General features: G+C 36.4%; 1 protein-coding gene across 6 annotated transcripts in view; it reads right to left on the minus strand.

The window, feature by feature from the left end:
• The window catches only part of SLC39A12 (solute carrier family 39 member 12), a 37,784-nt gene extending 22,697 nt beyond the window's left edge, over positions 1-15,087 (minus strand). The window contains exons 1-6 of one of the 6 annotated variants that reach the window (XM_080382807.1): positions 11,208-15,086; positions 10,407-10,579; positions 8,931-9,283; positions 5,571-5,852; positions 3,019-3,226; positions 366-568 (exon numbers count right to left, since the gene is read on the minus strand). In XM_080382807.1, the coding sequence (XP_080238933.1) occupies positions 366-568; positions 3,019-3,226; positions 5,571-5,852; positions 8,931-9,200 (963 nt within the window). In that variant the 5' untranslated portion in view covers positions 9,201-9,283; positions 10,407-10,579; positions 11,208-15,086. Of the gene's footprint in view, positions 1-365; positions 569-3,018; positions 3,227-5,570; positions 5,853-8,887; positions 9,284-10,406 lie in introns of all 6 variants that reach the window. The other 5 variants (XM_080382812.1, XM_080382811.1, XM_080382809.1 and 2 more) reach the window with 5 other exon arrangements.
• Positions 15,088-15,753: the final 666 nt, after the last annotated feature.

Genomic DNA, 15,753 nt, shown 5'->3' on the forward strand with positions numbered 1-15,753 from the left:
TCACATAAGGAGCCCTAGAAGTTCTGTAACATAAAACCACAAGAAATCTCCAATAAATGTGTGAAAACATTGAAGTTATGGTACTACAGTCCTCTGTGTCTTGAAGAAACACCTGATTTCACATAACACCATTCTGTTAGCCCCTCCCATCTACTTTAACCACACATTCAACACCCATAAAGTTCTTCCCCCAATTAATATTTAAACAAATATAACTATAAAAAGATATTTTTAATGAGTACCTGCATGACTTCTTGAAACCAATAGATTTTTATCTCAGAAATAATGTAGTGTTTGCAAACCAATTTCAACATTTATCACTAAAATTCTATGAGCAATACTATAATACCAAAAAATAAATTAACCTGTTCCCAATCTGTGTTCCTTTCATAATCTTCAAAATAACCTTTCAGATAGTTTCCTTTCGTATGGTTTCCTTTGACTGGAATATTTCTGGTCCCAATACCTCTGATTGCCATGCTATAATGTCTTCTTTTGTGACTGTGGAATTGCCCGTTTACAGTGCAGGTCTTTCTGGCTGTAAGCACATTTAGTAGTTGTTCTAGTTCTAGTAATTCATTAGAAAACAGATACGTTACCATGGGAAAATACACATTTGAAAAGACAAAATTTTAACAATTACTTTTGGGTTTATTAGTTTTAACATTAACTCAACTCCTCATTTTAATACTTTTTTCGCTATTTAGTCTCATACTGTAGGTAATTTCTGCTTACCACTTCTAGAAGTTCAAGACACCTATATAGTCAGCCTTTCCTTCTTTACAGTACCACACTCACATGTTTTGCCTATGACTCTCTCAGAGGAGAACGGATGTGTTGTGACTGAAAGGCAATGCATCTTCCATTTAATCATCAGTCTCTGCCAGTTATCTACAAATTACAGCTAAATAGCTTCACCATTCTTCAATTTTTCCCATGTAAATGGAATATCATGCTAAGGCGCCATGGCCAGGTATTCGGATAGTCCAGAAAGACCAGGAAAACAAGTCCTCTATAGGGTGCCTTGAAAGCAATGTTCAAGATGCTATGCTGCCTATTGCACTTCAGAAGCTAAACACAGGGCAGTGGATTTTCTTTCTCCTTTGGTAAATCTTGAAGCATGCCTGTTTACAGTAGGAAGTAGGAAGCAGAATGCCAGGGTCCCTAATCCAAATCTCAGACATTACAGGGATGTATCCCATGACATAGCTTGAGGGCAATGTGTGTGCCTGTTGATGAAATGCCTGGTTACATGATGAGGCATGCTCTGTCCTACCTTACCAAGCACCTTCCCTCACCCCTGCATTTTCAAGAGGAAGCCATAGTGGTAATTTTCTGTAAACCCGAGTTTGTCCATTGGAAACAAAAGCAGTCCAGAAATTAATTTCAAAGGAATTCAGATCAATGAGGTTAAGAAAGTTTCCATGTGATAATCCTTTAATGTTGTTATTCAGAAAAATAAAATGGTATAATCTTAATAGTAAATCTTACAAAAAGGCTTGTGATTGTCTGCCTTCTTTGTCTTGTGCAAACAGACCTGAACAGAGCTGAAGCCATATTTGTTTTGTAAATGTAGTCAACTCTAATCATCTTTTTTTCCACACTGCCAGTTCCTTTCTCTTTCCTGCAGTTACTATTAAGAATTTAAATAAATTTATAGGGACACTTGAATTAGCTTAGGCTTAAAATATACTTACACTGTAACAAACTGCTTAAGAATTTTTTTATTTTTTTTTTTTTTATTCTCTGAATGACACCCTAACTCCACCAACCCTTGGAACTGTTTCACTGGGGGCTTGGATTTCACCATATGTAGCTATTTAGTAGCACTGTGCCCAGATGGCTCCATCCATTCTTGCGAGTCAATTATTTTAGAAGATCTGGCTCAGCAATTTTAAAGGAAGGGTTTTGCTGCAAAACCAGTTATGCAAGTACAATCTGTGCAAGTTCAGGGCTGAGGATGTTGTTCTTTTTAAAATTATTTCTTTCTGTGGTTCAGTGTACCTCTGTGTAACCTAAAAGTGGTAAAAATGTTTTAACCTGTGCTTAATTCAACTTCTTTCTAACCCATACTTAATGTAACTTTTTAAAGGTGCTTTGAAAAGATTGCAAAGTGTTGCTATTAGCGGCTACCGCAAACATGGGAAAGTAGATGCCTTATAATATCCTTCTAAATCCATAGTGGGCCCCTCAGTCGATGGTTTAGCTTCTTAAGTTGCTAAGCATGCAGAATCTTTTACAGAACCCAACAGCAGCTTCTGAGAGCTCAACACACGTGTCTTCTTTTCTTTATATATATTTTTTTGGACCACTCTGAACTCTCCTGTACTTCTATTTATTTATGGTTAAGTAACATTTCTGGTATGTCTAGTAACAAAGCTCTTGATGAAAATAAACTTTACATATTCCAGGCTTGCTTACTGGGTACTAAAATCAGAAGGTGGGTAGGGAAGCACAAACCATAAAAGTGTTTTTTAGGTACAGCAGGCAGATACCAGAGAACATTTGGCCAAAACAGAGTGGCCTGTATCTATTTCATCTCTTCTGGGGGTATGTCTACACTGAGGTGTGAGTGACTGAAGTGTCTAATTTGGCTTCCATACATGAATTATCCCATCTACCCCTAAATGAGTCTTGCAATGTATAAAATTCTGCATAAAGAAGCAATGTAAATGAGGCCCCAGTGAACTCTGCCCTCACACCTAGATTGACACTCTCAGACCTCTCTTGGGTAGTTCAGACCATGCTGAGTGATTAAGTAATAAATTAATGTGACTGTACACATTCAAAAATCTCAGTAACAATTTGTTTTATACCTCTCAGAGAATTATCAAAATAAGGAGTTTATTTTCCAACCTCATTTTTAAATTTAGAAGAGACTACTTAACAACATTAAAATGAAATGGCATTTAAATAGAAAATTAAGTTTAAAAAGTCTTTTAGACATTTAAATTATTAGGCATAGTTTACATCAATTCTGTGTTGCAAAAGGCAACTAGAGATGAATAAAGAGCTTACCTGACACTTGGAGCTCAGTGGTACTGTTTAGAGAACTGAAAATATATTTTATAAAGAATTCTGGAGAGGGCAAACTTGCTTTCCCCATACAGACTCCTTGGAGAGCAAGAGTAATAATTAAAGCAGCCAGGCGTGGAAGAGTGTTTTCATCAGCACCATCTCTGTTCATTATATCAGCATTTTTCTCCAGAATACTCAAATCAACACACTGAAATCAGGAGAAAACAGCATGAAGACAGCCCTGGTCACCTCCATTTAAATAATCAGACTGACAGGAGGACAAACTGGAGAGCACACTTTCACAGACAGCCAGAATAGGAAAAAATACTAAGATTAAAGTTGCAATTGACAGCAGGACAGCAAATGCAAACCAGAGGACATTTTCAGGAGAACAGGCATAGAATAAAAAAGCCTGAAATTTTATGAATGTCCAACAGGGAAGAATTAGAGTTCTTCATTCAGGTTATTTTTGCATAGTGTTATTTTCATGCTGTTTCTATTATTCCTGTGTCCCTTCCAATTGCATCTACATGTACTTCCAGAAAATGGCAGAAAAGGGAGGAATTTTTGTTAAGGCACAAGAAATGAACTCAGATAATACAGACTAGCCTCTGTACCTCAGACTTCAGAAAGAATTGCCTTATTGTTTTCAGTTCCCAATCTATTAAATGGAATAAATAATCTGTTATGGGGCAGTTATCTGGGGACAATATGGAAAGATATAACTGCAGATAGAGGGTTATTTCCCTGCTGGGTGACCAGTCATGAGCTAGACAGTCATGTACACCCATGCGTGTGGATGTGTGCAGGTCTGAAGTGAGGAAGGAGGGTACAGCTCTCCCAGTTACGTGGAAACTTATCCCTATCTTCTTCTATTTCTTTCCTGTGTATCTTCACAACAAACAGTTGCAGTTTGAGAGAGAAAAAAAAAAAAGGCAAAAATTATCTATGTTCATTTGTCTCTTACCCATATTGCCTAAACTTAAAAGTCAACTAGATAAGCCAGTATAGTAAGAATTTATTTTATGTATATTCATCTCTCTATATATATATGCCTTAACACTGCAGAGAGGAGGCTGGCATTTATTTTCCTGTCCATTCATTACACATTTAAATTTCCACAACACAAAATTTCATCACTCATTTCAAATAATATATTAGGTGCTATGACTGAGGTTTTAATAAAAAGCCCCCTCTTTTCCCTCATGTCAATGAGTGGTGAAGTCTGTTACTGAACAGGCTTGACAAGTGATTATACTGCTAACAGAAACAAACAGACCACACAGTAAAGCACTTTATGGATTGCTATTCTATCTTGACACGCCAAATACCCACCGATGCCTCTTTACAGTTGCCCAGATACCATTGGAGTTCTTGGAAATCAGCACGTTCACCAAGACTCAGAACCAAAAGTACTGCTCAATGAATAATTTATGATGGGAAACTGTTACACAAAGAACACAGAAGGAGGAACTAGAGGCCCTCAACATTGTGCTGCACAGCCAGGACTCCAAGCCATCTTCTGTTTTTGTAGGAAATGCTCCTATAGTATAGTGTAAATTAAAATCAATGAAATTACTTTTCTTTTGAAAAAGCCAAATTCAAACTTTGCAATAAAACAAATTTAACTGTGTGTTATGAATAGATCTAAGGGGCTTCTCACAGGATGTCAACCTGTACTTTAGGAGTTATCTGGCAAAATTTCTTTCATCGCCTATTACAAGTAAAACAGTTCTTTAGATTGTGAACTCTAGAACATTGTTTTATTATTTTATAGACCCTACTTGAGATAAGGAATAACAAACAGTGATGAGAAAACTCACTGCATGTTTCCTGACTTAGAAAGGATATTTTTAGCTGAATATACTCAATATGCTGCTTTTTTTCTTTCTTTTCTTTTTTTTAACTTTAAATTTAAGCTTATCTGTATCAGTCTTCTTACAAGGCACATTAATACTGGTAGATAATTAGTCACAAATGTATGTGTCCCATCTGAAGGAAACTATCATATCTTTGGACAGATTCCTTACTCCATACTGCTTTGGATGGACATGGAAGTGCAGGGCCTGGCAAGTATTTAATTGTGATTAAATGATTCATCATTTCTGTTATACAGCCAGATTAGTTTTGGAGCTGTTCTGCTTTATTTCATTTAAATACAATCACTGCTAATAAATACAAAACATGAGAAAGTATTTTCTGTCCTTGAAACCACATGCGAGACCTTGCAGCTACATTGCTATGCTCTTTTCCATCTCCCCTAAGCAGGGCAACTTCATCTAAATCATGTTTCGGGAATGGTCCCCAATATGCACTCTCTCCCTAGCCACATCTTAGCAGATTTTGGAAACGCTAGGTAACACATGCCAAAAGCAGGTCGAGAAGGCTAGTATTAAATAGCATGTACGACAAAAGACCAATGTTCAGCCTGTGCTCTCACACTGTTATTTACCAGTTTTTTGGAAGGCCATGATACTGACACAATTTCTGAACTAGCTTAAAGGCATTATATCAGTAATAAATATGAAGTTATTTTTACTCATTTTTTTTACCTCAGTTTCAGAAGTTTTAAAATGTTGCCTTACTGCAGCCAAAATATCTTCAGTTTCATTTCGTGAAAAATAGTAACAATCTTCATCATGTCTTAAACTAAGCATACTCTGCAGATAAAATTTATAGTCCTTATTATTCAAGCTGAATTTTGAAGAACACATATCTCTACGATGAAGAACGTAGTAGAGAAGAATAAGAGACATTCTTTCAAAAACTTCTTCGCTGAGATGGTCTTCTAAACCTCCACCAGCTATTAGTAACAAAGCATCTGGTTCAAGGCACTGTGAAAAAAACAAAAATAAATGGAAATAGAACTGAAGTAACACATTCCCAGTCACGTGCAAATATAATTGGAGAGAACAGAAGAATTCAACTCTATCATTTAAGGGATCAAACCTAAGCCTAGAAAGATGCAGGCTGATGGAATGGCAGGAGGAGGGCGCAGGTAATCCATTGCAGTTCTATTGCTGCAAGATCACCCACTGTGTTTTCCAGAGCCCCTTCTTTTTTGTAACAGATGTCAAGTATCCAAGGGATTTAAGATTTCCTACAAAACAGGACTATCTCTGATCAGTCATTGTAGTGGAAGACTTTCAGTTCTCTATCATCAACAGATTATATTTCTGGTTATAGATATATTAGATAAAGGCTAGGGCTTTTCATATTGCCACCTGCGCATTCTATATGTGTTTATAATAAGATAAACACAGTATCTGGAATGTAATTAATTCAAGGTACGTAAACAGAAGTTACATTCTGCTCAATGCACTGTTAAGAAACTTATTTGACCCTGAAATTATACAGCTATTTTTATTTTTTCTCAATGAATTCTGTTAACTGGAACAGTTTGGTCCAGCACAGAGAGCCTGCACAAGGTCTCAACACCATTTAGTTCTCTGTTGCAGTTACAATCAAAACTAGTAGGTCGCAACAAAGCTTTACCATCAGCCAGAGTCTACTGTCCACACTCTTTCTCCTTCCTCCAGAGGCCAGACCAAACCACTCCTCCATCCAGCCACCTCTCCCACACTCCTCAGGGCTATTTAACCACTTAGCAGCATGAGCTACAGCTGCACATCATCCATGTCAACCAACCCACTGCCTCTGAGGCAAGGCCACAGCTGCATGTTATCAATGCTGATCAACCCACTGCCTTCATTCACCTACAGTTCTCCAAATGCATTTCAGGACTGAAATGATATTCTAACCCTGGGCAGGATTTCTATCTGAGCAAGGATTTTTAATACATATCTGTGTGTGTATATATATAATTCCCTCCATTTTTCTTGATACAAACACACTTTCCAGAAACTTTTGCCAGCTGAAGCAAAAGTTAGTTTTAAAATTAGGCCAGAAGACTAATAGACTTCTATATCAGGCTATGGGAAATAAGGTACTGAATTCCAGAACAAAGTTAGAAGTTAGTTTTCTGACCACTGCAAGAATTATATGACTTTTTGTGTGCTTAGGTGATAAAGAAGTGTCAGATGCCATTCAATAGCTGCCAGCCCATTCTCAAAGAGTCTTTGGGCCAGTATGTAAAAATAAACCCAAAAAGGGTCTATAAAAGTGTTAAACTTCACTGCTTTTAAATACTCATTGGAGTTACGATTAAAAATAATTTTTAAAAAATTTAAAACCAAAGTCATGTGGTATGACTGGAATCTTGGATTTGGAAAGTAAAATGGAGTTTGAAATGAATTAGTTATTCCTAACAAGTACAGGAAAGAAAATGCCAGTCTAAGGCAGGGCTTTCTGTTTCAAGTTTTGATGGTCTTGAAGGATAGCGCTTCTTGCACAGTTTTTGCTACCTTGTCTAACCAAATCTTGTTAAACCACCTTGGAAGATCTCAGCACAGTGCCGTGTGGGCTGCATGTGACTGCAGATGCTGTCTGTCTCTCGTCAATTTTCTACAGAGCGGCACTGGCAGTGCAGGATGTGTGCAGTGTTACTGACACAGCCAGCACTGAGCAGTACTGGAAATGGTAAAAGTTCTGACATTCTTCCCACAGGACATTTCCAAGATGAAGCCTAAACAGAGTGGAAGTCCTGACCAAAGTGAGCCCCAGCTAAGCTTCACTTAGATTTCCTCCATTCAATGACATGGTGGGCATGCTCTCCATGAATACATCACAAATAAAAGAAAAAAATATAGCAATCTAGAGCTGCAAAACAAAGAGGGAGAACAAGAAAGCCTAGACGCCTGGTTTGTGAAGTTTAGGACTCTATACCCATTACTGTTTAAAACATTCTCTGCTTTTGATCTGGTACATATCCATTGCCCATACATGCAAAGAGAAAAACTGTACAATCTCCCTCATAAAAATTACCCATTTAGGGACTAACAGGCACCTACATTATTTATACATGAACATTTCACATTGGGGCTCATATGAAAAATGTGAGCACTTGCAGAAAGGGCCAGTTAAGTGAGTAGCTGTCTACTGCACCAGAGAAAAAGGCTTGGCAGATTGCGAAGAGTAGTACATGCCTTTATGACCATCCTCATAATTCTGATAAAAAAGCAACACTCTGCTGTATGTAGGTCACTGAACAATGCCAGGGCTAGAGTAATGTTAATCAAAGCCAAGAATGACCAAGCCCTTTGTAGTTCCTTCCAGCTAAATTGCTCACTTACCACTGTCTCCATCCTTCCAGGACCTACAGTCTTTACACTTGCTCCTTTCTTTGTCAAATCAGGAATCAGTTCTGAAAATATTCTCAACTCAGCTAGACACCTAAACCTTCTGTGAAGTTTTAACCTGGACTATTCCCAGTTTCGATTTAGATTTGTAGATTCATTGTTCTGCCTTTGATTTTCCTTGACCTGAACCACTTATCAAAATCCTCTCTTAAACCTTGAATATTTCAGTGAAGTGGCACAGAAATCTGAGACAATCTTTTCTGGGTTTTATTTTTATATACTAAAATCCAGAACAAAAAAACCGATAAAGTGGCCGAACTGGTCCCCAATTTTTACCTATATCTTTCCACAGTGGAAATCTTCTGTGACCCAAATTCAAGCCCATGCTTTTATAGTTAGATCAGGGTAAAGTAGAAGAATCTTTGTTGAAAACTAAAGACTTGACAACTTTTAAAGGAAAATTATTAGCGTTATGCAACTGATTCATGGTGCTTTTAAGGAATGCCTGTCATGTTTGGAATGTCTCTTCATGAGCTCAAACAATAAATATTAATAGTTCAGAATGAAATTATTAAAGCAAGGATAAATTTTTTGCTCAACAACAAACCCTTTACATGTTTAGGTTCCTTATTCAGGAGAGTAACACTCTAATAGATAATTTTAGAACTCACTGACGATCCTGTAAAGATATTCTTCATTAATTGAAGCACTAACCAGATTACAGTCCTCTTGCATGCCATAAATCCGCTGTGGGCACTCAGTTCTCTCCAGTAACATTTTGACCAGTTCTCGTGAGTGGTTCATGTGGAGCTCAGTGTTGTCAGCTGAAAGAATGCGTAAAACTTCCATCAGATAGCCTTGGCTGGGAGCATAGCTGCCATCCTGCCCATGCTCTTCCCCAGGCTGTCCTTCAGCAATGAGCACGCTGAATATGAAAGCGGAACATACCACCCCAAGAGCTGGATGCTTGGTCAGAAAACACATCTCCTCTTCCTGCAGTGCGTGATCTGCACTGAATGTTGGATTGTTGTTTGCACTTCACAGCTTAAACTTGAAACCTGAGGAATCTAAATGGTAAAGGGGAAAAAAACCCACCCAACCCTTTAATTAGTGTGAATGCAATATGTTTGAAAGGATTTATTAATTGGTCAGCTAAGCTGATTTGCAGTGACAAGCTGTTTTTGAACAACAGGGAGCCTGTAAGGGCTTTGCAGCCCAGAACAGCAGGAAACTAAGACAAGCATGGCCTTAAAACTTCTGTAGAATTACCAAGAACAAGTTGACTCAAAGTGCCCTTCCCTCCTCATAAAAGTGTATAGCTTTCATTTAACATGTTATTGCATTCACTAATCATCCTTTTCAGTAAGAACAGGAAAATACCATAGCTTTCACTTTCTTTCCATTATGAAACAGGTTTTTAGTAGCAAAAATAGCTGTAAATAAAGATTACTAGTCTGATTCTGATATGAATGCGCAATAATTATATTATACAGCAATGATACAGAGCAGGTTTTATTTTCAAAACATTTTACCAATGTCACCAAACTCCAGCTATACAACACAAGAATGCAAAAAATGTACTTAAAAATGAGTGATATTTTATGATCAGACAAGACTGAAGAGTTACGAAACAGGTCATAATTTCATTCACAGAACTCAGTGAATATGCAAGACAAACATACCAGAAGCAACAAGTTTAACTCATTACCTCTCAATGCAAGACATTTTGTACTGTAAATCTGTTTTGTCAATATCCTCCCTAACACACCATCGCCTCTGCTTTAGCAATAATCTATCTCAATATCAAAGCACAAGAAACATAAGAGTTTCACTTCTGTTTTCCACAAAGAGGTTTTAATTTTATTGATGGGCAGATGCTAGCAGGAACATACATTTTCAGATGATAATGCATATGTTAAACAGCCACACATAAGTTCAGCTTCTTTTAATTGCAGTACAATTTTAATTGCAATAATTGCATGTGTGTCTTACTCTAAACAAAACTCTGCTAATAAAGTATTTAAAATAAAAAAGAACTGCTGAATTCAAATAGGCATTCACTCAGATGAAGGTTAGTATGTTTTTAGGTGTTAGAAAATCTTTGGTGTTTAGATATATTTTACTGTTAGCAGTTAGGAATATGTACCATTGTTATGAGGATGTACTTATTTCTAAACATTATTTTCTTACCTTCTGAAGGGAAAAAAGAATGCTTGTGTATCTAGCTTTGTGGCCTTCTGAATCCTCGGAAGTATTTAGCTGCTGGAAGTCCAATGTTTTTAAAATTCCTTGATGGTGCTCTGGAAGCTGGAGAGGATTAGTTTATTGCTGCCTTGAAAAGTTTTCAGTTGCTATGGAGAGAGCTGCTTTTAAGGTAACAATGGAGGTGGATAGGAATTAGTACATGTTCTTCTTGGCAAGTTCTAAGCATCACGTTATTGAATGTATTTCACATATTTTAGCAGTTATTTTATGTAAACAGTCTCTACTGTATTTTAGCAGTGCAAGATGTATAAATTCTATTGAAGAATGTATTTTATTATGATGGATAATACATATAGGCACTCTGTTTTCTACATTACTACATTATCTGATCAATTCTATAGCAAACCTGAACTTTTTTCATCAAAACATTACTTCTTTTTGCAGATATGAGAACAGAATAGAAACAGAAATCCTTTAAAGCACCTCCATAGAAAAATGGCATTTTTCTTTGTGAAACAGTCCATAGAGAACAGGCTCTTTCATCCCCACTTATTTTGTGCCACATTTGCACCAATTAAAAAAGCTGGGATAGCTCAGACTGCGGTGAAAAAAGTTTTCTTCCACCCACTCAGATTTTCCAGAGTGATGCTGTTACAAAGTCGACATTTACATTACCACAGCAATACAATATTATTGCACTAGAAATCAGTGAAAACTGTCACGACTGACAGATTTCCACAGTGACATGTACACCAGTCATATATATCATTCTCCCACTTTCCAAACCTTCAGTGTGGTAATGAAGAATGTTCAATACAGCTCAACAAATCCTGTGAAGCCGTAAGCCTGTAGTAATAGAAACGTCATAATTCTCTTTAAAGCTAGATTTAGAAAATGTCCTGGGTTCTAAAATGCCAGTAATGTTTCTTATAAGGTGATGAAGTCAAAGAGAACAGCCTTGTTTTAGTAAGGCTGAGAACTGGCAACTGATACTGACAATAATAAAAAAAAATTTAAACTGACAACAGCAGCTTAAGGGAAGTGCAAAATGTAAACGAGGGTTCTCAAAAATACAAAGTACAAGTAAAAGGAAGTGTAACAAACTCTTCTGTAGTCAAGGTTGAGCATTTTAAAAATCAGTCCTACTATTAGACAGAGTACAAAAAAACCACTCAAATCTATATCAAATTACCTTTTACTTTATAAAATACAAAATATATTTATCAAACATTGCCAAATACTCAACTTAATGCAAACAAGAATTACAGAAATTTTCATCTCAAATTTATTTTTATATGAATGACTGAAAAGCAGAAACACATGATAATGCACATGTCCTCTAGCTTTTATATAATTTGCTTTGTGAAACAGAGCTAACTATGTCCAGATCTGTTCCACTAATAAAAATAATTCCTCAGATAAAAGAGGGAATAGCTTCCAGCATTTAATCCCAGGGATTGTTCAATCTCCAAATAAACGTAGAATAGGTTTATCTGTATATTATTTGGGTTTTTTGTATGTAACTACAAATTGAAACTAAGAATTCACTCTATCCAATTGTGCAAACGTGTTTTTTTGTTTGATTAATTGTTTTGATTTATTGAGAGAAGCTAACATTTAAAAACACCTTTGATGATTTATAACTGTTAAAAGCTGCTGAGAGAAGACCTACATAATAATACTGGCTATATCTTAATGAACATTTATATTACAGAGTAACGGTAAAACAAGGAAATGTACAGTGTATCAAAAACCCAACAAATAATTAGTACAGAGTACTATGGCTGGAGAATTCACTTCCCTTTTTAAGACTCAGTGTTGCAGACCTCTGGCTTGAAATGAGTTTCTCAGTGGTGCAAAATCACTAATGGTGACTCAGACCTCAACCTCTGCTTTTACCCTTGACACTGGAGCACTATGTATGCTTTCAGTCATGCCACTATCATCAAACAATTCTTCTGTCTACACAGCACTTGGATTACTGCTTTTGAAGTAATTGCTAGCATCAACTGCTAAGTTCTTTTTTCAAACCCTTCTGTACAGCATTATTCCTCTGCTACCCACACATCCTGATGCTGTGCCAATTGATAAAATGGGAGAGTGATAGTAACAGAGCTGTGTAGTTAGATGCTTAATAGAAGTTTGCTGATAAGCACAGACAGAAAGAAATCACTGGTACAGTTTAAAGTCTTAAAACCTCCTGAAGCACCTATCACTATTGTTCTCATGTGTTTTAAGTCTCTGTCATTTTGGCTCAAATTCAATTGCATGTCTTTTGGTGATTTTTAATAAAGGAGGAAAAATACCATGCACAATGCTCATAAGCCAGTGACTATTTGCTGTAGAATGATAATATACATGGAAGAAAGAGTTCTCAGAGGAACTGGATAACTGGGGTAACTCAAATTGAAGTAGCTTACCATTCTAACATGACGACAGACTGTATATAGCAAAACCAGAGCCATGATTAACTTTCTGATTAAATAAGCAAATGAAACTTTTTTTAAAAAAAAATACATTCTACACTTAAGGACCTTGGCATGACCAAGCAAGGATCTGAGCTCAAGAATTTGCAGAGATAATAAATAATTTTTAATCAGTTTGAATGGTTGCCATGGAGGGATACCTGCAAGAGAGTAACTGATTGCTGGCAGACATAGGTACTTGTCCCAGGAAACTAACAGAAGAAATAAGAAAGAAAGAAGAGTGATAAAAATGGGAACTTAACAAAAGTTACTTTCATTTCATGACTGGATTCATGATCTCAGACAACTGCATATCAAATTTTCTCCACCAAATGCAATATTTTATGACTTAGAAAGTAATATTGTAACTTCCATTCTCACTGAATAGGAGTGAAGGCAATTTCCAAATGGCATAACCAGACATTGAATATAAGGACATGCAGTAAGCCCTCTCTGGTTACAGCATTTTTATTTATTTATTTGGTTTTAACTTTAAGTGAACCAGTAAGACTTACTGCAGCTTCTCTTGTTGTTTGTCCCACCTACGCATCTGCTGCAAGAACAAAACCAAGTTGCTCACTCAAAAATGCTATGAATAAGTGCTCTCTGCAATTTACTGGTTTTCAAGGATCAATGAATAAATTACATAGGAATAGGAAGAATCTTTAGAGAACTCACTTTGAGATGACAAGGACATTCCTATGAGCTCTACCAACCTGACAAATGGCTCAATTTTGTTTGTACAGCAGAACGGGAGAGTATGTAGGCATCATTTTAGCAAGACACCTGTTGAACTTCACATCTTTCTGAGAAATGCAGCTATATAACTCTTATTCCTTAAATACTGTATAACTTGTTTTGATGGACTAAGCAAATGCATTTTTTTTGCTCTTTTACTAATCGCAGCAATTATGGCAAATAGAAGAGAATCCTGCAGTATCACAGATTTACTCCATGTTATTAATGTGATGTGTGCACATTGCTATAATTACAGCCATAGATTGGCATATGAAAGGACTACATTTTGCATGTAATTTGTGTAGAATTTCAATATATTTAAAGCATCTTCACCAATGACTTAATGTCAGAGTGCTGTAATAAAACATGTCACTGCTTTAAAATTACCACAGTCTATTCAGCTTCAGTGGTTTCACATGTCAATCCTAACAATATCACATACATTAAGATTACCGATGAATTAAAATAAATGAATGCTATTGAAATTGTCTGAGTTACTTATCTTAACATAGATTTACATATGTCTCTGGAACAAGTCTTATATCAGTTCAGGATTGCAAAATTCACCTGTTAGCAGAAATTTTCCTAAGACAACCTGAAAATCCAGTTACATTAAAATAGAATAGAAAGAACTCATGGATTATTTCCACTCTAAGCCAGTAAAGCCTCTTATGTTTTGCAAATGTAACTTCAGAAGGGCCTTCTCACATATTACGGAATTAATCTGTGACATTTATTGTCCTAAGATATACCTGGCATGAAAGTTTATATGGGTTAACAAAAAGAAGCGTTCATTTGTATGGGAAGTGTGGTCTAAAAGCTCATTAATTGCCCCCATCTTACTATAGACTTCTCCTTCACACAACCTCTCAAGTGCTGACTATCTGGTTGTGTTTCCAAAACAAAAATTGGAATGTGGGAGTAACCATCAAGACTGTTCAACAACATTAATTATAATCATGAACTTAGTCACAGTAGCAGACATGAGCATCTCAGAGAAGAAAAAGAGAGGAGGGCTTCAGAAGGATGTATATGATGTTGCTAATCTCTGTCAAAAAACACGGGGAAAACACATTGTTGTGCTCATCCTTAGGAACTTTAGCAGCCTAAGATTACTGGAAGTATCTAAACACTAATGTATAGTTACTAGGCCATCAAATCAGCTTCAGCTATCTTACCTCCTTTTGCACTTAACAGATGCAGAAATCTATTACTAAGCCTTCCCCTGCCTATTGTTTACTTATGTCCTGGAGTATTGCCAGACTATGACGTATAATGTTTGTTTCTGCTCCTTTAGGTTTCCAAAGACACTGGGCTCAGAAGGCATGAGCTGTTTTTACTAGCAACGTGTCATCCAATCCAAAGCATTTACAGTCCAGTTACACATGTTAAACTCTAAATTTAAATACCCCAAATGAAATATTATATAGTATTACAGAACAGAACACCGAATAGCATTTTAAGGGGGGGGGGGGGGGGGGGGGGGGAGGAAGACATTTTTAAATTTAAAAAATAAAATAACCTTTTGACAGTTATGCTATTCATCTTGTAGGAAACTGGCATGTATCATATGTTGCTTCTTCAACCATTGACTTTGACATTGACAACGAACAGACTGGAATGTTCCTGTTGCATAGTCATCATCTTAGGCTTGAAACCCGCTCAGAATTCCCTTTATGTAATTTGACTTACTTCACAAAATATTTATAAATCTTTTTTACTATTACATAAATTAGGATAACAAGCGTTTGCTCACATTACTTTTTGTTTTTCAAACTATGGCTCAGTGTTCAGTTGTTCTAAAGAAATTCTCACAATAGCAAAGAATCACTGCAAGCAAACACGATGATAATTAGTGCCTGAGAGAAGACTGTTTCTCAAGGCCTGATAGTCTACCTAAAATCAAAGGAAAAATATAAGTTTCTGTGTCACGAATACAAGCCAGAGTGAGGGGAGGGAAGACAGGTTCTTTCCCTCTCTTTGTCTTAAATTCAGGAAGTTTCTAGGTGACACCAACACTAACAATAGCTTACAGAATAGTTGAGTGATTAGATGGGCTTCAAGTAATAGATGCTGAAACAATAAAGGTAAAAAGAAAAAAGGAAAATCCTAGAATGGAAGGATAACGA

The sequence above is a fragment of the Falco punctatus genome, assembly GCF_963210335.1.
Source record: "Falco punctatus genome assembly, chromosome: 4".
In the NCBI taxonomy this organism is placed as follows: Eukaryota; Metazoa; Chordata; class Aves; order Falconiformes; family Falconidae; genus Falco; species Falco punctatus.